The 22,566-nt window shown below is 43.2% G+C and overlaps 1 protein-coding gene across 3 annotated transcripts; it reads left to right on the top strand.

Annotated features, from left to right (window-relative positions):
* Positions 1–1,316: 1,316 nt before the first annotated feature.
* foxn2a (forkhead box N2a) lies at positions 1,317–19,478 on the top strand. Of its 3 annotated transcripts, XM_080036446.1 has the most exons (7): positions 1,317–1,436; positions 2,878–2,922; positions 13,131–13,708; positions 16,501–16,625; positions 16,889–16,938; positions 17,581–17,649; positions 18,786–19,478. In XM_080036446.1, the coding sequence occupies exons 2-7, from the start codon at positions 2,901–2,903 to the stop codon at positions 19,214–19,216; spliced, it is 1,275 nt and encodes a 424-aa protein (XP_079892572.1). In that variant the 5' UTR covers positions 1,317–1,436; positions 2,878–2,900; the 3' UTR covers positions 19,217–19,478. The 3 variants fall into 3 exon arrangements, with proteins under 3 accessions (XP_079892572.1, XP_079892573.1, XP_079892574.1); XM_080036447.1 differs by lacking the exon at positions 2,878–2,922 and having other exon boundaries at positions 1,324–1,436; XM_080036448.1 differs by lacking the exons at positions 1,317–1,436; positions 2,878–2,922 and adding an exon at positions 9,565–10,055.
* The last annotated feature ends 3,088 nt before the right edge of the window (positions 19,479–22,566 follow it).

Below are 22,566 nucleotides of genomic sequence, written 5' to 3'. Positions count from 1 at the left end.
GCTGGCCCTAAGAATAGCTCAGTGTTCGGGAAGAAAACGCCACAGCAACCTGAGCAAAGGCACAAAAACATGAATGAATCAATGAATATAATTCATGCCAGTGTTCTGGCAACGCTGATGAATCACTTCACACGACACAGATCTCTGTCGGATAAATTAATATTACCACATAATTTATGCCATTCTTTGCCCTATGTGTGGGGCATACAATACACAGCAGTGTGTCTTCTCACAATGTAGCCTATACCTGAAAAAACTGATTGGCAAGAAATAGACTGAAACAGACAAATGTTAATGATGCACCACTTTCCATAGTATCAGTCAGCTATTCACTCTTGACAAGCCATTGCAAAGCCTGTTAGTCCAGTTAAAAGAAAGGGGAAAAACAAGGGTGTGCATCAACACTGGTGCAGCAGTAGGTCTAATTACTGCACAACTGCGTGGCAGGTATTTGGGTTTATAAGCAGTAAAAGCAAACAGAGAGGCTATTAGATCAGTCCGCAGAGAGCTACTTGTATACGCTTAAGAAATGGAGTGGCTGAGATGAGCAAGGTATCACCATTATGTGAAAGTTACAGTTTGGTGTGAGGTCAGTTGGCCAATAAAGCTTCACTCATCTGAGAGCCTGGAAAAGGCACAAAAAACACTTGCTGTTTTTTCCTGTGGAAATACAAGCACATGCACCATCTGAATTACAGGTGTGTGAAATTTTGTATTTTGTTTCTCACATGGGGGGAATTCTGAGTTCTATAAACTGAAAAGTAGGCAAGTTCATGTGCCTTTTCTTTTCTTTGTCTTTAATGCTCAGGCATCACCCAGCGTGTGTCTGTTGTGTATATACAGGTCATGTAAGCCCCTTGAATCATCATTTACTCTAGGAGGGGCCCTGCTGAGGGTCCGCTATCGTCACGAGGCTGGGTGTGGTGACACATCCTCTCTCTCCGCCCCAAAGTGTTTGTGTAGCCTAAATAACGCGGGAGTGTTTCTGATCACTCACACACTTTATTCATTCACAATTAATCCCATTTCTACTTCCTTTTGTCAGACATACCTCGTGATACAATACAAATCAGTTTGAAACACTGTACAAAGCCATTTACCTCCTCCACGTTACGCTATAAGCAGCTGGCGATAAAAGTGAAAACACACTGCACGATGCAAAATAGGATGGCGTGCGCGTTCGCGGAGCTCCTGCGCTGCGGCAGTTGCCAGGGGAGATAGGAGGGGAGGGGTTGTGATTGGCTGAAGTGGGGCTGTTGCCATGACGACGGCTAGGGGTTTGGTAGCGTTGCCGTGCGCTGTGTGATCCGCGCGCTGCGTGTATGGAGGAAGCAGCTGCTGATCTGATCTCTGACATTGTGCGAGACAGACATCTGAATAAACTGCACACAGTCGTGTCTTTAAACGTACCGGACCGAGGCACGCCGTGCATGATTGTGAGTATTTGTTATTTTTTATTCAAATATTATTATTTTATATTTTAAAAGGCTTTTGGCAGGGTAGGGTTTGAGCTCCGAACATGCTAAAAGTAAAATGTGGTCAAGTGACTTTGCCTGAAGCAGCCAGCATGGCAGAACAAGCGACAGCATGTGGCCAGCTAGCTAATTGTAACCTTACTTCTCCTTGTTCTCCGAGCTCGAAGCTTGAATAGTAGAGAGGAGTAGTTATACCCCCAAAGCCCCGGTTATCGTTTGGTGTTTCGATACAGCATTACACCATTAGACTAGATAGTTAAAATGTTGTGCTAACGCTAGCTTTGGATTTACCTTCACTGACACTCACCCACCGAGCGACTGCTAACGCTACTCTGCCTCACGGGTGAGCTAACGCTGGTAACGTTACTGTCCGGTGAACTTATTCTTATAAAGACTAAACAAAGATGTAAGTAGGCTAATGGTTTTACCGGTGGTAAGTTACTTCGTAACGAGTCCCGTGTGTCGGGGAAGTGTTGTGCAATAGTCCACGTCATTACGTGTAACTTTGTATTCCTCATTGTGTTACTGCTTGTGGTGGCTCGTGAGAGCAGTCTCGAGCCCGTGGTGATTTGAATACCTCAGTATACGTAGCATTAGCTACAAAGTACAGTATTTTTCTTCCCCTTTAATCCTTGTTTGTTCCCCCCACTGGCTTGGATTCGATGTTTTCATTAAATGTCTGGTAGTTTCTCACTTTGTAATAGGCCTAGTAGTAGACTCTTATAATAAATACATGTTTTTATTGGTCTTAATTTAAGACACATATTCCCCGTGTATATTTACAAATAGTTGAAAAATATTTAATCGTATATTCGACCGTCCGTACCAGAGGTTGGGAGGCAACACTGGCTAGCTGAGCACATGATGTAATGGATTATCACAAGATTGTCCCAGATATAGAGTGCTCTGCAAACAATGTCAGAGTGTAGGGGGTGGGGGGGTATATCTGCTTCATCCAGTTGGGGTGTGCTTTGCGTGCTGTTTCTGAATAGGTCTTCACATACTTAATGTTATTCCACGTGCCTGTTGTTGTCCATATGCCCTTATGGTCTCTCTCTACTTGCTACCTGTCAGTGTTGTATTAATCTAACAACACTGGACAAACCTCATCTGAAAGTCATGGTGTGCTCTGAGATTTATGTGTATATTTGGTGAAAAGTGATGGGATATTTTAGTTTCCTTTGCAAAGTTTTGACAGTATTATAGAATGACATTCCGTTCTTCCTGCTTGACAGTTGTTAAAGCCTTGGTGATAATAACTAGAAGACAAAGGCAACGGGAGCTTAAGGGACATACAAAAAAGACACAGATGTTGTCAATCTGCCATTTATTTTTCCATTGCCAGAATCTCCATGGTCATACTGTAGGTCAAACCATCTGTTGTCTTTGCTGTTGTTCGTAGCTCCAGCGCATGTATCCACTCGTATGTACAGGAGCCTTCCGAAGGGTAAGTACTTTTGCCTCCCAGAATAGATGAGGGTCCGCTAACTTTACTGACATTCATTACTATAAATAAGACTTGCCGTAACCCAGTGATGCGGTTATTGCAGACGTGAAATGGCTTTAATAACCCCTGGGATCTTAAATATTGTCAGTGGAGTTGAATTATCTTTAGTGGACAATCATGCAGTTATTTGAATTGCTGAAATAGGTCTCTAAGACATTATAGTTACCATATAGCATTACCTCACTGTTTGAGGCTGTCTTTTACCTACAGGTGAATTAGGAGGCAGACTGTCCCATCTAAGTGATTATTCTGGTCTGTTTTTTTAATGGGCCTACTCACAGCCAACAGTGTTTAAAAATGTAACTAGCATACTTGGAAGTCAAAAGTTTTTTTTTTCTGATGATGACATTAACTAGTAGGAGTGATGATTGATTGATTTGTTTGAGTCATAGTATCATGTGTGGTTGTAGTCACATAATCCTGACAGTGATTGAACCCTGCTAGTCCAATTCAATTCATTGGGTAAGATCAAAGAACTTTTTGTTCTATTTTTTTTTCTCAAATTAGTAATGCTCTCACTGTCATGTCTGTGTTCAGGCTGTAACTATTCCAATGCAGTGGTAAACACTGTGGTATCTAATACATCTCACGCCACTCTGGAACTCTCAAGAATGCCATACTTCATTTGTACAACTCGGTAAACACATAGGTGTTACTTTTCTGAGAAGTTTCCCCATTGTACTGCACCGATGACGGAACAGGAAGATGTTCCTTGAATGATAAAAAAGAAAGCAATGTGACGAAAGAGACCAGCAAAGCGCAACGTTTTTATCGAGTACATTTCTGGCGTATAAAGTATATTTGAAATCTAGATGGAGCTCTTGTGTTGCATCCAGTCGACACATCATATTGAATATAATAAAACATCTTAATAAGGCAATGGCGTGGTGCTGGATTGTAGCTTGTAGCTGTTAACTCTTATCTAGGCAAGAGTGGCACACAATCTGCTCTTCAAAATGGTGGTGTTGCCATGTAATCAGTCTTATCACAGAATTGTGTACTCTGACCCAGAGTCCATGAAAAGGTTGCGTCCTCTAAATTCCACCCAGGTTCTTTGTAGCCACATTAAGGGAATGTGGTTTTTAATTTCATCACGAAAGCAGTCCCGTGTGGCAGAAACTTTTGGGATTGCTTAACACAGTCTAAACCTGGTTTCTCAGGCATTGACGGAACAGAAAAGCTCAAAGCTTTATAACCTGCAGTTCACAGGAAACCCTGTAATTACCAAGTCGTTTTATGGCTCTGATTTTATTCTCGTTGTTATGGAAAATATTGAATAATTCTATGATTGGCAGAATAAGGAAGCCAGCGGTCTTTGTGCTCTTGAAATGTCTGTATTCGCATAATTATGTTGTTGTAGTGCATGTCACAGTGTTTTTACACATTCAAAGTGGGAAATTATATAAAGTAATTCAATTAGTTTAGTTGTTCTCAATAGAATGTGTTGATCTCCTTCTACCTCCCATTATTAGGGTTGTAGGTTGTAGCCAAGATCAGCCACTAATCAGTCCGCTCCAGCTCTAACTGCTGACGTTGGCCTATCTGGCTTGCGGAGTTGACAGCTTCTTGCAGTTTTGTGGTGGTTGGCCTGAATGATTTGAAGCTGTGCACGTTTTATCCCCCCCCCCCCGTGTATGTTTTTGTGGGAGGGACATCCCCGGGAGTATGTAGTCTGCTGTCGCTGCTGGTCTGTGACATTCTGCTCATCAAACATAGGTGTAGGCTCTTAACCCTGAGATGCAAATGTGAACGCCTGTAGAGGGATGTTTACACCAGTGTGCTGCCTCTCTTCTTCAGTTTCTCTAGTCCAGCTAGCAGCTACCCCCGTAAGCCTTCAACTTTACAGCTGTCACTTAGGGGTGGGAAAAATAATCGATTTTCTGATTATTTAGTATTTAATATTAGTATTTCCTGCGCCACTGCGCATGCACACCACACAAGTGCGATTTGTTAAAAGTGGCGACAAAAGGGCAGAGAGCAGCAAACCCATAAGACCTGCACTGGCTTTGTGTCTGTTCAAGTTTTTGTATGAGAGCTGAATTCCAAGCCATACTTTTTGCACAATGTGTTGAAATAACATAGAAAATAATAGAATAGAAATCCTATAGAAACATGATTCACAAGAGTAGAAAGAAAATTAAACTGAATTGGTTTAGTTTTGACATACTTCCATATTGTGTTGAAAGCTGCATTTATTATTGCACTGGTCATAGAAAGTCATATTTGTGACAAGAAAAGCTTTTTCTCTAATACAATATTAGAGAAGGTAATTCATCTGTTGATTGTATTTAATGATCATTACAAAAGTAGGAAGTGATTAGCAAACTCTGAGTAGCAAACTCAGAGGTGTATATAAATATATTTTTGAAAATCACACAAGGGTATGTACGTAAAAAAAGAAAATTGCATCAAGATGCATTGAGAATCGATTTTGAATCGAATCGTTGACCTCGGAATCGAATCGTGAGGTGCCAAGAGATTCCCACCCCTACTGTCACTATTGTAGTCAATTTTCGTTACAAAAAGACAGAACTGGTTAAGATTTTGTTCTGCAAAGTACGTAGTTTAAATGTAAATGCTTTGACTTCCTACGTCAGGTTTTCCTCCATCCTGCTTCTGTGTATTTACAGAAGTTGCATCTGTGTGTGTATTCCTGTTGTGTGGCACCCCTCTGTCTAGTCCAGCAGCTATTGTTTTACATCTCTTGATTGGTCACACAGTCATGTACAGACTCTAAAGTGAGCAGCCCCCTCCTTCTCCTCCTTGCCCCTCTCTAACCCCCCCCCCCCCTATCTTTCCTTGTTTTTCCTGGTTGGGTGGAATCAAGACGCCGCCCGTTGGGGCCCGCCTCCTCGAAAGCACCACTGATGTGTCTGTTTCCTTGATTGAGAGAAAGGAAGAGGGAAGTACGGCTGTGTCCTGTGGCACAATGGGTCTTTGTCTTGTCACCCCCTGGCTGAATTAACGGGATTTATTAAAATTGATGGCAGTATGACCGACACTGACGCAGACTGAGTGACCATCTTGTGTGCAAATGATCATGATTTTTTTCTAAAGGATCTGTGGAGCTGAATGGGCTTATCAGTTTACCCACACTTTGGAACCAGGGCCCACCGAAGTGCCAGGGAACTTGAACAATTTGGTGTTGAGCTGTAGAACAAAGGCGTCATTAAAGGGGCTGGTCAGGTCTGGTCTTAGGTCTGGTTTAAGTGAAATGTAAACCTAAAACTGGTGCATTACACACTGTTATTGGGATGAGAGTTTTCTTCTGGTCTGTGTATTTAAACAGCTGATTCCAGGAATAAGTATCATGCTTGTTTGACTAGAAAATGTCTAGAGCTTTGCAATTTTTTATTGCAACAAAAAAGTTTTGAAAAAAAAATGGAAAGTGAACTTTATTAGACCAGAATATGTAACAGAGGGTAATGCACCTAAGATGTGCATTCCCTATATTATGCAAGATAGAAACTTGTTGATTTGGTACCCTGTATTGCACAGTTGGCCTATGACCATCGCCACTAATTTGCTCTATCCTTTGTTGATTGTTGTATGGAGACAGCTAGGATTAGGTGCTATCAAATGAGAGAAAATAAGGTATACAGCACTGCTGCATATTTAGGCTTTTCTCACACTTGGATAGAGTTGGGGCCAACAAATACTGTTCATGTAGGTCTTCATGTTTTGACATTATACAAAAACCAAAACAAACAGGCTGTCATTTAACATGCTACCCTTCAGTGCTGCCAGGAGAAGAACACCGAGCTTATCTTTTTGTCTTATTACTTATACTTAAACTACCGGCTTCTTGCTTGTTTATTCTCCCAAACTCTTCGGGACTTTTCTAGTGTATTTTGACTCGCCTTCTCTGGCTCTCTTTCATTTGATTTGCATCACAGATCCGAAAAAACTTAATGAAATGTCCATATATTCTCTAAGCTCACCCAGATGTGTTGGTTGTTGGGGATGTTACTTTAAACATACTGTACACGACAGGTTCAGTTAATAGTACAACAACTGCTCGTAATTTCTGCTTTGCTACTTGGCTCCGGAGTCGGCTTTCTGTCCCTTTGTATGACGACCTCGCCCACGTTCATGAGGTACTATTATATTATTTTAGCCATTATAGCTCTTAATGCTATTCTTTTTAGTTCTATGTCCTCCAGTTTCCATACAGAGTTAGCTGTGATTCAGGAATGAGGGCTTATGATTGTTCTGCATGGCCTTACAGGTGGTGTGTGTGTGTGTGTGTGCTACGTGTACACTTATTTAGCATAACACTTGTAGTATTTACATGGAAAGTAATCTCATACGGGGCACATTCCTGTAAGGGCTTATGTTTAAAACTTCCAACTGAACGGTTAAAGGCACATGCATTGGACTCTAGTGTACACAGGCGCAAATCAAGTGGTCTTGTGCTGTTTTGGTTCTGTGAAAGTATAGGGAGTGGGTTGCGAATGTTGATTGGTGTGTGGAGTGTTTGTACACCGGACTTACAGCCACATGACCCAAGAGATAAGGTGTCAGTGTCGGCTGGGGGCTGGCATGTTCTTTAGAGGGCTTCACCTCTATTGACAGTCAAAGTGCAGTCCAGTGTGCTTGATTCTGAATCCCCTGTGTGAAGTTAGATTAATATCTCTGAAAAAAAATCACAATCCTGATCCATTGTTTTCTGTGCTCGTGTACCCCCCCCTAACTGTTGAGTGATCACAGCAGTCAGTTCTCAGTTCATTAGTTTAGTTTTTGGGGGCTTGGGTGTTTGTCAGCAGTCGATAAGCTACAACATGCTGGTGGAATTCAGAGATTGCCAAAGCAAATACTTGCACTTTCGTTAAATGCTACCACTCCAGTCCACTGTTTTTGGTTTAGAGCGGGCCTAGCTGTTCCTGTGTGAAGTCTGTGAATTTGTTTTCTAAAAAATTAACTTCCTCAACAGGCAGGAGGTGTTTCCTTCCCTCCCGGTCCTCTGTTTTGAAACTGTGAGGTGAATACTGAGCACTTCTGAAACATGACTAGAGCAAAACAACAACTGCTCCTTTGTATGTGTCGAGCTTGGGGCCAATTGTAATGCTTTTGCGCAAGCTTTTTCATTGGCTTTGACCTCGGCCACTGAGCAGATCGCTTAAATAATGAGTAGTTTGATTTTAAAATGTATCATTTAGACAGGAGCCCAATTGGATTCATTGATGGACACTTTATTTGTGAGGACACCATTTGAGCATCCCATAAAAACAAAACACTTGGCTACCTCATTCGGGAACAGCCCCTGCCTCACTCACTCACTCACTCACTCACTCACTCACTCACTCACTCACTCACTCACTCACTCACTCACTCACTCACTCACTCACTCACTCACTCACTCACTCACTCACTCACTCACTCACTCACTCACTCACTCACTCACTCACTCACTCACTCACTCACTCACTCACTCACTCTCTCACTCTCTCACTCTCTCTCTCCCTCTCCCTCTCTCCCTCTCTCTCTCTCCCTCTCCCCCCCAGACTCTCCTGCCTCAGCCCCCCTTTGTCTCATTCACATTTTCAGAGCTCCAGCCTGACTGGGTAGTCACCTAAAAATCAGTTAGGGTTTCAAATAACAGCCCTCGCCATGGGGCTTTGCGACACACCTTTTGTGTGTCTATTACAGAGGTGTAACTGGTTTGTGTCAACTGGTTTATTTCTTGTGAAGAGGGTGTGGCATGAGTATGACTGTGCACAAAAGTAAGGCAGTTACATAAAAAAAAAATTCAATTCTGAAATCCTGTTTTGTTGTTTACATAGTTGTATGTGATGTTATTTTGTGGTATTTGTATTCTTGGGCATACAAAGCTGTTGTGAAGTATGCCTTTGACGGCACTCAGTCAGTTGTTTGATGGCATCCAGGTTGACTGTGGCCTTTCCTGCTGCTCTTTGTCAGACAGGTTTGTGGAGAACGGCAGCAGACTGCTGGCCTCAGCATTTTTCCGCCTGTATTGATCTCCCCACATTAGCTCTCTCTTCATGCACAGACATGAGCACAATTGCTTCCCTTACAACATTGGCTGCCGTGGCAACCGAGTCCCACCGATCGTGGGATTCGCTCCCAGAGAACATTTCCAAACCCAGTACCTCTTAATGTCGACGCCGCTCTTGTCTCCTTTACATTCCCCCGTACATATTTCGACACATCCACAGCTTGATATGCCACTTACAGCTATCTCCATAAGTCTTTGTGTATTTTTGAATAGGCTAAGTGCTTAACAGGATAAAAGAGCAATTTGAAAAGGGGGGCGGGAGGAGGGATGCTCCTTGGCACCTGCTGTTAGTGCCTGACTGTTTGCACATGAATATGATGAGGCTGACAGTGTGCAACTCTATTTTAACTTGCAGATGAGCCACCGGGTCAGCACCATTGCAGCTTTGGTGTATTTTCAAGGATAAGCTGCAGTCAACAAGCCAGTGCAGCTTATTAGCTCCCTCTCCCCTCTCCACTCTCCACTCTTTACACACTAGTGGGCCATTATTCACTGGATTCCCTGCCGCCTCTCTCTTTGATGCCTTTTCATAAGGGCAATGAGAACGGCCATCATTGCACCAGCAGTGGTAATTGACCAGCTGCAGTCACTGTAACACTCCCCGTCTCGGTCCTCCACTCTTCGTCTGTTGATACTGGAATGGCGGTCTTCTGGAGGAATTCCTGAAAAGAGGATTTAAGCGTTCCCTGGCACCCAAAGGCCTAGCAGAGAGGAGAGGGCTGTGGAGCTAGACAGAGGTGGAGCTCTCTTGCACCTCAGGGTTAATCTGGTGGTCTGACACGTTACCCCCTGTTGGGTCATTCACGGCCTGTTGAAGAGGAAAGAACAACCATGTGGAGTGTTTACAGCTGACCCTGGGTGAAGAAATCACTTTGGTCACATCTTTTAATCAAACAAAGACTATATGTAGTCAAGACCCTTTTTCTTTTTTCTTTTTTTTTTTGCCATACCCGTGTTGGCTTGTTGTGACTCACAGTGACATCAATGTTTGTCATCCACATGTATTGGCTAACACTGTCATGGTTCTAGACTTGAACTCACAACAGGCTAAAATAAGGTAGGTCTTCATTGAACAACCTGGGATCTTCCTCACCCATCACTTATCTCTGCCATCAAAAATACTACATGCTTGTAAAAAATCTGCCAAGAGACATTTAAAAAAGCTATTCGTATTTTTTCTTGAGCACATACAGTAGCTTAGCTTTTAAATGATTCCAAGAAGTACACATGATATTGTCCTCCAAATCTTCAGGCTCCTGTGCCTGCATAGTCTTACATAGTAATTGTAAATTCATTCGAGTAGTAGCCTGTCATGTCTAGGGTATATCGTTCTGTGTTTTGGTGTCTTGGGCAGAGATATAACTCTAACACAAATGGGCAGTTCTCTCGCTGCCTGACATATCTGATTGCTCTACTTTGCTGAGAGCTGTGATTCAGCCTTGACTGAGGATAACTTAACATAGCCCACCTCACTACCACTGATTCTCAGCTAGCTCTGTCTCTATTTCACTCTTTTCTGTCTAGCTCGCTCTCCTTCCTTCCATAAAAATATTTCTCTGTTACGTCCCTTCCTATCTTCACTCTGTCTGTCCCCATTGCCTTTGGCCTGGAAAGCTCTTTGACTCACTTCCTCTTTGTTAGGTAATCACAGACGTATACTAGGTACATGTAAGTAAATTCCTATAGTGCTGACAAATTAAAAATGGACAACAGTGGATCCGAAATGCTGTATGCAGGACAAAATGAGGCTAATCACTGCACCCATAGAGCAGACAGAGTGTACTGTTATGTCACAGACGACAGTATGTTCTTCAAGCTGATTCAATGACCTTGTTGACGTGCACAGTCATATTCTGATATTAGCTTGGTAAAGATCGTATTCCGAATGTGACATTGCCATGTAAACAAAAGTTTTTGCTCAACTTAATCAGAATTATATGACATATTCGGAGAATGCAATAATCACATTAAGACGTGGAGTATTCCAATCCTCGTCGCGTTATTGAGACATGCATACCTCAATCGCACTACTCCGACTGGAGGTTTTGCAGCCTTTTTGGGGTATTTGCCCCAGTTTGCTGTGCTCGTTTACGGCTGTTAAACTAGCATGTGTAAACCTTGGTCTAAAGATTAAGTTTCATTTTTTGGCAGACTAAACAATGCAAGACAACGATAACGACTTAAGGAATGTTTGTTTGCCATGGATGGGATGGGAATATGATCTTAACCGGGTTAACATCGGAATATTGCTAGGCATGTATCGTAAACGTGGTCCATGTTTAGGGCAGATATTTCTGCCCTAAGTGTATCCCCTCACTGAGAGCTGAGTGGTCAATTTTTAAATGCTCAAATACCTCCTTCTTCCGCTCCTGTTCTTGTTGACTAGCTTTGACAAACTGTATGTGTGCACACTCCCTCTTCTGTCTCACCCACAGTGCAAACACACTTAAGTTTGACCCAATTCCAGGGGATAGCTTTTCTCATCACAGAAATTCTCTGTTGGCCTTTACCTTTTGCACCTTCCAACTGTACTATAAACTCTCATCTGGTTCGGGATCCAGAACATCCCAGACCTCACAGCACGGAGCCAGGACACCTGGGGTCCACCTATGGGTGCAGCGGGAGCATTTCGTTACACGGTGGCTGCTCATTGGTCGTCTGCAGCAGAGAAACCGGCCAGAACAGCTCACATTTTTCTTATTATATATGTAGTTCTTATTTGTTGAATATTCTGATCTCAATTCAAGGGACAACACTCTTTGTGCTCTTGGCCTCATCAACCAGTAGACCATCGCTTGTTTTTGGACAAAATATATTTTGTAGTACGTGTTTTATTTTAGTGCGCTGACTCTGAGTCAATATATTTTGCACCTGGCTGTAATTAAAATCAAATCAATACATGCCAGTGTTTCCCCTGGGAGTTTTTAAGGTGTGTTCATTTGTGTTAATATAGGAGTCCAAAGCGCACTTGAGCAACAATTCAGTAACAGGACTGCCCCCCTGTAAAATAAATAGGGGAAACACTGCATTAGGTTCAACTCAAAACTTTAACAGTGTCACTGTTGTTTCACAAGATTCATCCATCGCAAACGTATATCATTGTCTTAATAATGGGTACTTGGTTGGAATTGGTTAATGATACAGGTCTCCTAGCAATATTGAATTTCCTAGTGCTGTTGAATGACTGACAACTCCCGGGTCTGGAGCCTCTTTACAGTACTTAATCCGGCATGTGACAAATTGAGACTTGATGGTGGCTGAATGCAGATCAGTCTTTAAGAGCCATCCACTCTGTTAAGATGGAGGCCTTCCACTCGTTCCTGCATTGGCCGGATGGTTATACGCTCATTTAGGCATTAACCAGCAGCCGGGCGGGGTCTGGAAGGAGGTGGGCGTCGTGGAGTGGAGCCTTAAGTCAGTTCAGTTTCTTGAGAGGAACTCCTCGATGGTCCTCCACGGCTCCAGTCAAGAGAGTCGAGAGCTGAGAGCCTCTCGGCCCTCACCAGGCGTGGAGGAGAGGAGCAGCAATGAGAGGGCCAGTACAGACAGACAGACAAGCACAGCTACAGGGAGGGGGGGAGAGAGAGATGGCCCCAGGGAAAACTAAAGACAACAAGGCCAACGCTTGAGAGAGCACATCATTCCATCATGTCGCATCCAGTTATTTCATACTTCCAACCTGGTTTTGAATTTGAATTTGAATTTTTCTCAAAATGTATTTTGTATTTTGCAAGTTATGTGAAACGCAAAAAATACAAAGACAGTTATACAAGAGGAAATATGTAAATAGCTTTACAGATTATTATAATTTAGGGGGAAGGAAGGATAGAACCTCCTTCAACCACTGTATGAATGACGGTACTTTATTTGATTTCCAATTAAAAGTTGCTACTGCATTTGCTTGGTGATGAGATGTAACCTTGCAGTTTTGGGGAGGTATACTAAAGATGGCTGTTTAGTAGTTTAGGGTTATAGGTTGTCTGCATGTATGTGAAAAGACATAATTTGTCCCCAGTCATATTTGAGGGAGGGAAAACGCCAACACGAACACATGTCCCAACTTTTCAACAGTGATTTCTGTCCGTATGCATCCCCTGTTCTAACAAACTTCTTATCTCCTCTTTATCTCCAGACCTCTTTGGTTTAATGGGTCCAATCATTGGGATGTCACCAGATAAGAAAACGGAGATTCCGGGCGTGCAGGAGGAGCTGATGGGGCTCCGGGGGGTGTGCGGCGTAGGGACGCTGCCCGAGGCGGAGTGCGCGTCCAGTCCTCTGGCGACCAGCGTGGACCGGACCGGAGGAGCCGAGGATGAGGAGCTCACCAACCTCAACTGGCTGCACGAGAACCTGCTGCAGAACTTCACCCTGGGAGGGCCCGAGGCTCAGCCCAGCGCCAGCCCTCTCTTTGACATCGAGGGAGACGTGGGTTCAAACCAGGGCTCCTCCTCTTCCTCCTCATCTTCGTCACACGGCAGAGGCAGGGAGCGGGACTCGTTGAAGTCCAAGCCGCCTTTCTCCTTCTCCCTCCTCATCTACATGGCCATCGAGCAGTCTCCCAGCAAGTCTCTGCCCGTCAAAGAGATCTACGGCTGGATCCTCGAGCACTTCCCTTATTTCTCCAACGCTCCCACCGGCTGGAAGAACTCGGTTCGTCACAACCTGTCCCTGAACAAATGCTTCCGCAAGGTCGAAAGGAGTCTGGGAAAGGTACGTCAGCAGAACTGTTTCCTAACCTTTTATACGACTCGCACAGATTTAGAAAAACTGCACTGTTTAAATTATGCTTATTGAAACTGTCATGGCATCACAGTGAGCGTCTGTTGGTTTAGCAAAACGGGACAGCTGCAATGTGGCTCCCGAGACAGTGTCCGGGACTGCAACACAGCCGCAGGGACCTCTGACTTTGCTGCGATAAGGTTGGAATCCAGTCAAGGTCACAGCTACTCCTTCAGAGGAAATGCAAACACAGCATACTAAGATGGGACTTTATCTCCCCAAACACTGCAAGGTGGTACAACCGTTATAAACGGGGAGAGAAGCATCACACACATAGAAAGGTCAGCGACGTGCTGTGAGAAGGAAGCAAGCCAGAGTGTAGAGAAGAGTTTGTAAGAACAATCTTTGTCAGCCTGGTCCTGGCAAGTTACATATCACTCGTGCTCATTTGTGTTTGTGTTCCTGAATAGAGAGGAAGAAAAGAAAATAGAGAAGTTGACCTTCTCATATGCACGTGTGTGTGTGTGTGTGTGACAAGGATAAGCACATCCTGCATATCCTTGGCAAACTTTCCAGTGAACTGAATGGGAAATGAGTAAACTGTTTGGAAATTGTTCATTTACTTTTCCAATGGATTTCCATTTAGCTTTCCAACCTTTGTGTCGAAAATTGTATGAAGAATTGAAAAGGCACATTACTAACTTAAAGTAGCTACCAGGAACTTTCAGTTTTGGTTGATTCTAGTGGCACCTTTGGACAAAAGCGGTAGTGTTTTTACGACAGCAGTACTGGCACGTGCTGACAGTGCTTGCATTTGATTAGGAAGCAAGGCTGCACATCGATGAGGTAATGTATTTGTATGCGACTGTGTAAGATTAATAATGGTAATATGACGAGGATGAAGCAAAGTAAACTGTGCTTTAGTACAGTTTGGGAAACACAGTATATAACATTGGGTTTCTAGGCTTTTTATTAGTACTTGAGTTCTGAACATGAAAAAACACTAATACTTTAGTGTAAGTTGCTTAAGTTTTAGAGAAAGGCAGGAAGGTTTTTAAGATTGCAGTCTTATAAGCGCAACCCAACCTGCATGGCACTCTAATGCTGATCCAGGGAGTGACACACGCACGATGGCAGCCATGTTGAGCTCCGGTATGAGTTAAGCCTGTGACCGGTAGAGGCCTTGGTGCCAGCACTGTGCCTGGCTTCCACCTCATATTTTCCCACCGTGGGAGGCGATGGCGGTTAGCACTCAGCGAGTAGCAACACGGTGAGTTGCAGGCCGCTCAGCATGCAGGTGCACCACGTGAGCCGTTCGTCTGCTCAGAGACCAGCAAGCAGTTTCACATGACACTGGCTGGTGGTTTGCGTTGCCATGGAGACATTTCCTTCTTCCTGCATCAGGGCTGGTTAGTAATCTGAGTCAAGGTTATTCTCCCCCCTCCCTACCTCCCTCTGTTCTCCTCCCAGACTGGGCAATACGCCGCCAACAGATAAATGACAGTTAACACACTCCCGCACACATCACCAACAGTCAAAGTCATTCCTCACACAGTACCGTCACTTCCTCCTTCTTTGTCAGGGCTGTTAAGGAATTCTTAGTTATGCGTCTGCCAATGTGAAGAGTACTCTTTATGATGTAGCACTCCTTTGACATCTATCCAAAATAAAAATTGTTGTATGAAAACTCATGCATCATTATTCTTCTCACAGATTGTTTTTTGCTGAGAGTTTTCTGAATGTAAGCCTTTTTTGACTTTTGATTAGAATAATGGGATGTTGCCACAAATAGTTGTCAATTAGATAATTTTTTTGTTATAAAGCAATTTGTATAAAAGGTCCATATGTTATTGTCAAAAAAAGTGATTGCTTTGTCACAGTGACCGTGAGGGGGGTTACACGTCACGTTTTAACGGATAAATAGTGCCTTGTTTCCACCGAGTAGAGCGGGTCGGGTCGGAGCGGCTCAGAGCAGGCCAGCTCACTTTTAAGAATCTCGGTGGTGTTTCCACCTCCGACCCTACCCTTACTGGTAGGGCGGGGTTTAAGCTGGACTGCGATAGCCGCCGCCATAATATGTGTCAAACTATCGGGCTGTGGAACCAGCCGCTTCTTTATTTATTCCCCCCCGTATTGTGAGCGTATTATGCCGGTAAATGCACAGAGTCGGCTCAGTGCAAGCCGACAAAGACAGTGAGCGAACAGCAATGGCTGCGGCAGCCATGTGACATCGTAGCAGTGGAACACAGTGTAGCCCACTGACTAATTTAATGACAAGGAAAAACACCACACAATAAACAGTGCTGCGCTCAAATTTTTCGCCAAAACACAAGACTCTCTTCACTCTTGCCGAGGTGACTACACACGGCGGAAATTATTATTTCGACCAATCAACGGACAGCAGTGTGTAGCGCCACCTTTTCGGCACCCTTTCAGGCGTCTGGTACCCCAACGGAGGAGTACCGAAAATGGGAGCGGCTGAGAGTGGTTAGGCTCGCTTATATCCGTACCCTACCCAACTTTTGGCAAATGTAAAGCCAAAATAACCGGACCAAACTGCTCCGCTCCGACCCGCTCTACTCGGTGGAAACGAGGCATAACAATACAAAAAAAGCCTTCATAATGAGGGAGGAAATTCAGCATGTTTGTGTAGGCTTCAGGGATACACAGTGTTTATTCAGAAGAAAGCTTTATATATAATCAAAGGCAAATGTCCTCTCTTATATCTTTCTTATGTCGTAACCTGGATGTAGTAGTTTGACTATGCCTGCTCTTTCCTTCAGGCCAATGGGAAAGGTTCTCTCTGGTGTGTCGACCCCGAGTACCGCCCCAACCTGATCCAAGCTCTTAAGAAGCAGCACTTCCCCGCCGCACATGCCTTCTGCACACCACCCGCCTCCCCACCCAGGTATACTGTCATGAGTCACTGTGCATGTTAGGAATGATGAGCTCAAATTATGAGAAGTGGCACATCTGTTCCGTCTCTTTCAAATCAGCATTACCATATTTTATTTATTTACTGTACCTCTCAATGTAAGCCAAACATATCTTAACTGGGTTTGGTCCGTGAGATTCAATCTTGTTAATAAGTGAACGTTTTTCCTTTTTCCTCAAATCTCCTTTGCAAACTAAAAATTTGACCCTTCATGTCTTTATTTTTACCTTCTGCAGTGCCTCCTCACCCCCACGTCATCTCTTTCTACAAGGCTGCTCATTCAAAGGTGAGACCAACCCCAACTCATCTCGGTGTTTTGAGTTTGGATGCGTACAACAAAAGCTGCCCGCCCAGCAAATATCTGCTGCTGTATAGACATTTCAAGCCGTGCAGTTTTTGTTTTTGTTTTCTATTTGTGTTTGTGCAGTATTTTGATTATGTTGCCTTTTGCGCATTTCAGTCCCAGAACATTCACTATCACTGTGCTTTTTATCCTCAACTCTTTGATTAATTTGTTGCCTTCATTGATGCCTCACGTAGACCATAATGTGGAGAGCTACCAGTCAATGTCTCAGCCTCCTCTTTTCCCCCCCTCTGCCTCTTGGATTTGTAACCTTGACGACAGGCAGATGTTCTGCTGGTGCAGAGTGTGGAGTGCTCAGTCTCACTGTAATCATTAATAATTTAGAGACCCAGAAGTGAGCTATGAGGCTTTTAGACACTTTGTCAGGTCTGAAAAGATCGGATGCACTCTTAATATCAATGGCTTGGATTTATCCTTAGGTTTGTTTTTGGCGAGCCTCCTGCGTATTTAATCCATTCAGTAACCATTGATTTAGCCAAGTCCTTGCAGTCCTAGTAGAGATGCCATGCTACCATGCCTTCACGCCTCAGGACTGACCATCATGCATATTCTCTCCTCTTCCAGAGTCTGACATTGACGCAGCCACTGCCATGATGCTCTTAAACTCTGCCCCCGGGCACCACGTTGACCCATGTAAGAGAAATACACAAAGCAGCCTTACTTTCATCTATATCTTCCAACTCTTTGTCTCCTCCCTCTCCCCCCCTTCATACCACCATGTCATTGCTTCAATATTGTTTTGTTTAGTGTGGTTTCCTTTGTGGAGTGTCTGGTCTCATGTTATAACTTATAAGGGAAATGTTTATTGCACAGGGGAATGATTAAAGAACATTCCTTAGACCTGATAGAATCGATGTTTCCTGTAGAAATTCTAGACGTATTAAAGTAATAGTCTGTCATTTAGGAAATAGCAACCCGTTAGCTTAGCGCAAAGAGTGGAAATAAGGGGAAGCAACTAGCCTCGCTTAGTCCAAAAATTTTAAAAAATCCTACCAGCAGCACTTCTAACGCTCACTTACTAACACACTGTGTATAATTTATTTAATTCTTACAAAACCCAAAGTGTGAGAAAGTTCTGCTGTACTATTTATTTGACTGAGAGCAGTTGCCAGGCAACCATTGGAGACTCCAGGAAGATAGTTGTTAAACTTAATCACATATGATTGAATCTAAAAAAAAGTTGGGAGAATATTATGTCAGCTTAAGTCAGTTTCAGAGAGTGTTTATAGTGCAGGATCTTTCTACATGTTAAATCATACATTTCAGTTTTGTTAATTTAAAAATATTCAAACTAAGTGGCTGTTTAGATGAAGGGATCCTACTTTATTCAGTTGATTCAGATTGAATTTTAGACTGACTGAGGTCTTAACTCTTTAACTATAATTTGTACTTTCCACATCAATGGTAATTCTGCTTTAACTTGCAGGCAACAAGATATTTTTAAACAGGTTTCTTCCGTCTTAAGCCGAGACAAGTCTTACTTCTGCTTTACACTTGTACACAAAGCCAACGAGACACAGTGTGTGGTTCGCTGTAGGATTTCTGTTTTTTCTCCTCTTCAGAAACCAACATTTTTAATATTTGCCAGTTTACTGTAAATTAGATTAGCTTTAAATAGTATCTGTCACAATTGTTTCTAAACTCAAATGAGACACTTACCCTGCTAGACTCTTGTGTCTGATTAGCTAAACATGCAATATATTGGTAGCATTTGTCCTGCTGAAATGTCCACTTATCACACTCTGAACCATCTCTTTCTCTCTCTTTAGGTAATTCGGATGGCCCTCTGGACCTGTCGCGGCCCGACTCTGTCCTGGTTCACAGTGATCCCAAGCAGGACCACAACTACAGCAGCGTGGCCTTGCAGCGCTGCTCCTCGCGCTCCTCCTCCTCCTCTCTCTCCTCCCTGGACGAAGGGGCCTGTGAGCGGACACAGTCCCGCCGCGCCGGCAGCGAGGGCTTCCACAGCGACGAGGACTCCGACCTCTGGGACGAGAGGGGGGCCGTCCAGCAGCAGACCACGCGACGTCCGCCCGCCATCAAGTGGCCGTCCGGCAAGAGGCCGCGTCGAGAAGTCAAGCCCGAGCTTGACGAGGAGCTGAAGGAGGCCGCTGGCTCCTTGTTGCACCTGGCCGGTATACGCAGCTGCACAGAAGGCTCAAAACGCACTGTCAAGAGCACAAAACATAACAGGAAATGAAGATGATTTCTTTTCTTTTTTCCTTTTTCTTTTCTTTTTTTGGTCACCCATCAGACTCCGGACCCTGTGAACCACCACTCCCTTACCTCTCTGACCCCTGGTCGTGTGTCCCAGTGTGCCTCCTTCTCCTCATCTGATCGTTCATTGGCCATTTTGAGCCTTTTACTTTTTTTGTTTGTTTGGGAATATCCCTGTCCAACAAAACAAATGGCAATAGTATCGTTCACACAGGAGAACAAAGCCATATAGAGACTTTTGTAACTCGGGGTGGGGGTGACTGCTGTGGGTGGGTGGGTGTTTTTGGGGCTACGGAGAAACCATCAAGAAATCTTTTCCAAAATGACCTGCCTGCTTCAGTTGGATTAGAAGATGATGTGATTCAAAAACAGGGGAAAAGCTGAAGGTTTTATAACTCAAAGCGTTGCATGCTTCCTCCTCAATCCTGTATCCTCTTCCAAGTGAATCTATTTATGAAGCGAATGAGTGCATGTTTGTAACAGACAAAATCTAACCTCCTGGTGTTATCAGTTTCTCCTTTTTGTGCTGAAGAAAAAAAATTGCCACTGTCATGAATCCTCTTGTATGAGAGATGCAATAATTAATCCACAACCTTAACCTTTTTGACATTATTTTACGGTGGCATTTTTACCGAGTCGAGTATACTAGTTCAACTTTACAATTAAGAGAATGAATGGAGTAGTACTATGATCTTGTTATAAGATAAATTTACGACACATGAGCGCTGGCTCTATTTCAGGATTAGCAAGATGTGAAATAGTATTACTCTGCCACTGCCAAATTTAGTTGCAAAGTTAGCTGTACAACTTCGCTCAGTTTTGTGCGGCCATTACACTGCTATACAGACGAAAGCTGTTTTAATTTTTGCTCATCCTGTCAACCCCCTTCATTCATCATGTGTGTTTTTGAAATTTACTGTGCAGACACAGAACATATATTCACTTGTGTGGTGACAGCCTATGCAAAGTGAACATCTGCCACGCGTTGCCAAATGTTCACTTTGCGATCATAGGTTATCCTCCATATATGTTATTTTATTTTGTTGCGTGTGTATCATATAGTGCATGTTGACTTCGGCCTAAGCCTGAGATGACCGTCATGACAGAAAAGAGTCTGAAATGGTCCGACCCTTTTTCTTCTACTGACAAAGTAGTCACACTGCTCCAACAAATGTGATTGGTGTTATTATGACAGACTTCCTTGCGTCATGTGTTGTGGGGCTGCCTGGTACTCCGTTTGCTCCTGGTCCCTTTTTGAATGCAGATCTACAAGCGAACAGTGAATTACCGCAGATTCTTGCTTATTTGGGTTTTTGCAGTTTGATTATACCACTGCCTGTTCTCCTCCTTTCTTTTGTTGGAACCATGTAGTTTAGAAAAGTACTTAGTCATACAGCTCATGTTCTGTTGGCTGATCCTGAGGCCTAGTCCATTCACATCTTAAGATAAAAAGTTCTGGTAAAGAATGAGAAGGGGACAATATAGTCACGGCCACACTGAACTGGTTTCCGTATGTGCAGTCGCTCGCAGGCGAGACGTTTAAGACCTGTGCTGTTCTCATGTCGTGCTCCCAGTCCTGGCTGGCTACTAGTGTTTGGTCCTCGCTCTTCCTCCTAGAAACAAAATAAGGAAGTGCACGCTCTCTTCTCAAGCTGTGAAATGCAGTGTTTATTGTCGGTTTATTGCATGCAGTTCACTGAAAGGAAGTTGTGTAAAAGGCCACGATTCTCAATTGAACTTTTAAAATAAAGGCTGCATACATACATGGATGCAAACAAGGGTGACAAACTGCAAAGGACTCTTTCGCCCCTCAGTGACAGATCACATTGTGTCAAAGTGGCTGTAAGTATAGCATACATGGTCAGTGCCAAACATTTTCTTGTGCCACTGATGTAACATTTGCAAAGGGGCCATAGTCACTTTAACCCCCCTGCTGCCAATGTAGTTGTGATTTAGAGTAACAATGACCTACTTTTCCGAATCATCCAAACAGGAAATGGGAGAGGACTCTGGTCAGTGCAGTGACTTAACCAATCTCTTGGTTTATTTTTGTCGCTTTTAGAGTGGGAACTGCTCTTAGCAGAGTAAGCTGCAGTTCTCAGAAGTACTTGCATACACTGGTTTTGTTTAGCTGTGAAAAAAAGAACAAATTTGTTCATTAATCATCAACTTATTTATGACATTAATTTATGGGATTATTGAATGCATATTCTATCAAATACTGGTCATTTGAAACAAATGACCGGGCACCTTTACTTTTATCCCTCTGTGAACTCCTTCTTAATAATTATTTAGTTTTTTCTCCTCATTTTATTTTACAGCAATACACGTTCTTTGTTTCCTTCACTATATTATAGTGATTAAGTATTTTGCCAATGTCTATTGTCTTTGGAGCGGGTGTTTATTTTTATTTTTTTATTTAACCATGACTGCCAGGTTTTCTTGATGTTTTGTTTGCTTTATTTTAGGCTGCATAGAAAACAGTTAATTAACCTTGATCCCGAAACCTTTTGTTGCCAAAATGGATGAAGAGCTGGGGTCTAAAAGTTAAGGTGGACACATCCCCTATGTACTGTTCTTTGAAGATGATTGAATTATTTGTCCTTTTTTACATTTGTCTCATGTTTATGTTTAGATATTATGACTCAAGTAGTCACATTTGAAGATTAGCTCTCATTCTCAACACAGATTAGAGTCTTTCAAAAGAATTACTGCCACTCATAACTCTTGCTTCCAGATGTTGTTATGGGATGAAAACTGGATCCGACTAACTCAGTCCCCCCGCCCCCAGGCTGCTGCCGTGTAGTTTTAGACCTGCATTTTTTTTTTTAAATATAGGGGACAACTGCAGAGAAAATATAGAGACTTGTAGAGGGGAAATCTCACTCATTCTTTCTGTAGCACTTGCAAAAGAAATGTAATGTTGGTTTCAAAGTGACACTGAGTCAGCCGGTGGATCCGTGGACGAGCAACCTAAACGTCTCCCGACTTGCCTAACTGAAAAACCCAGTTGCTTCATTGCTCAACAGCTGTCGTCGAATATTGATTATGTGAGTCTCAAAACTCTGTTGCAGTTCCTATGGGTATGATGAACATTTTGTTGCATTTGACTAAGCTGCCAACCCAGTATCAGTTTGTGTCAGCCGTCTGCCATGTCTGTTGGACCGACACACCTTTTGGTTTTTGTATGCTAACCTCTGTTGATAAAATGTTTATAAGATTTATTTTCGCCAAAGATATGCAATTGCATTATATATGGTATTACAAAATATTAATAAAAACCTGTTCTTGTTAAATCTGTGAGCATCTTTTTATTCAAGCCCAAGCATTTCT

Source organism: Ammodytes marinus, assembly GCF_949987685.1.
Source record: "Ammodytes marinus genome assembly, chromosome: 11".
Lineage (NCBI taxonomy): Eukaryota > Metazoa > Chordata > Actinopteri > Uranoscopiformes > Ammodytidae > Ammodytes > Ammodytes marinus.
Note: the sequence above shows the minus strand (reverse complement) of the source record. Positions and strands in the feature narration are given on the sequence as shown.

Excerpts from the sequence above, each read along its gene's own strand:
- foxn2a (XM_080036446.1), top strand. The coding sequence starts at position 2,901 with ATGTACAGGAGCCTTCCGAAGG. Across the intron at positions 13,709-16,500 it reads TCGAAAGGAGTCTGGGAAAG|GCCAATGGGAAAGGTTCTCT; the intron begins GTACGTCAGCAG and ends TCTTTCCTTCAG. Across the intron at positions 16,626-16,888 it reads CCACCCGCCTCCCCACCCAG|TGCCTCCTCACCCCCACGTC; the intron begins GTATACTGTCAT and ends TACCTTCTGCAG.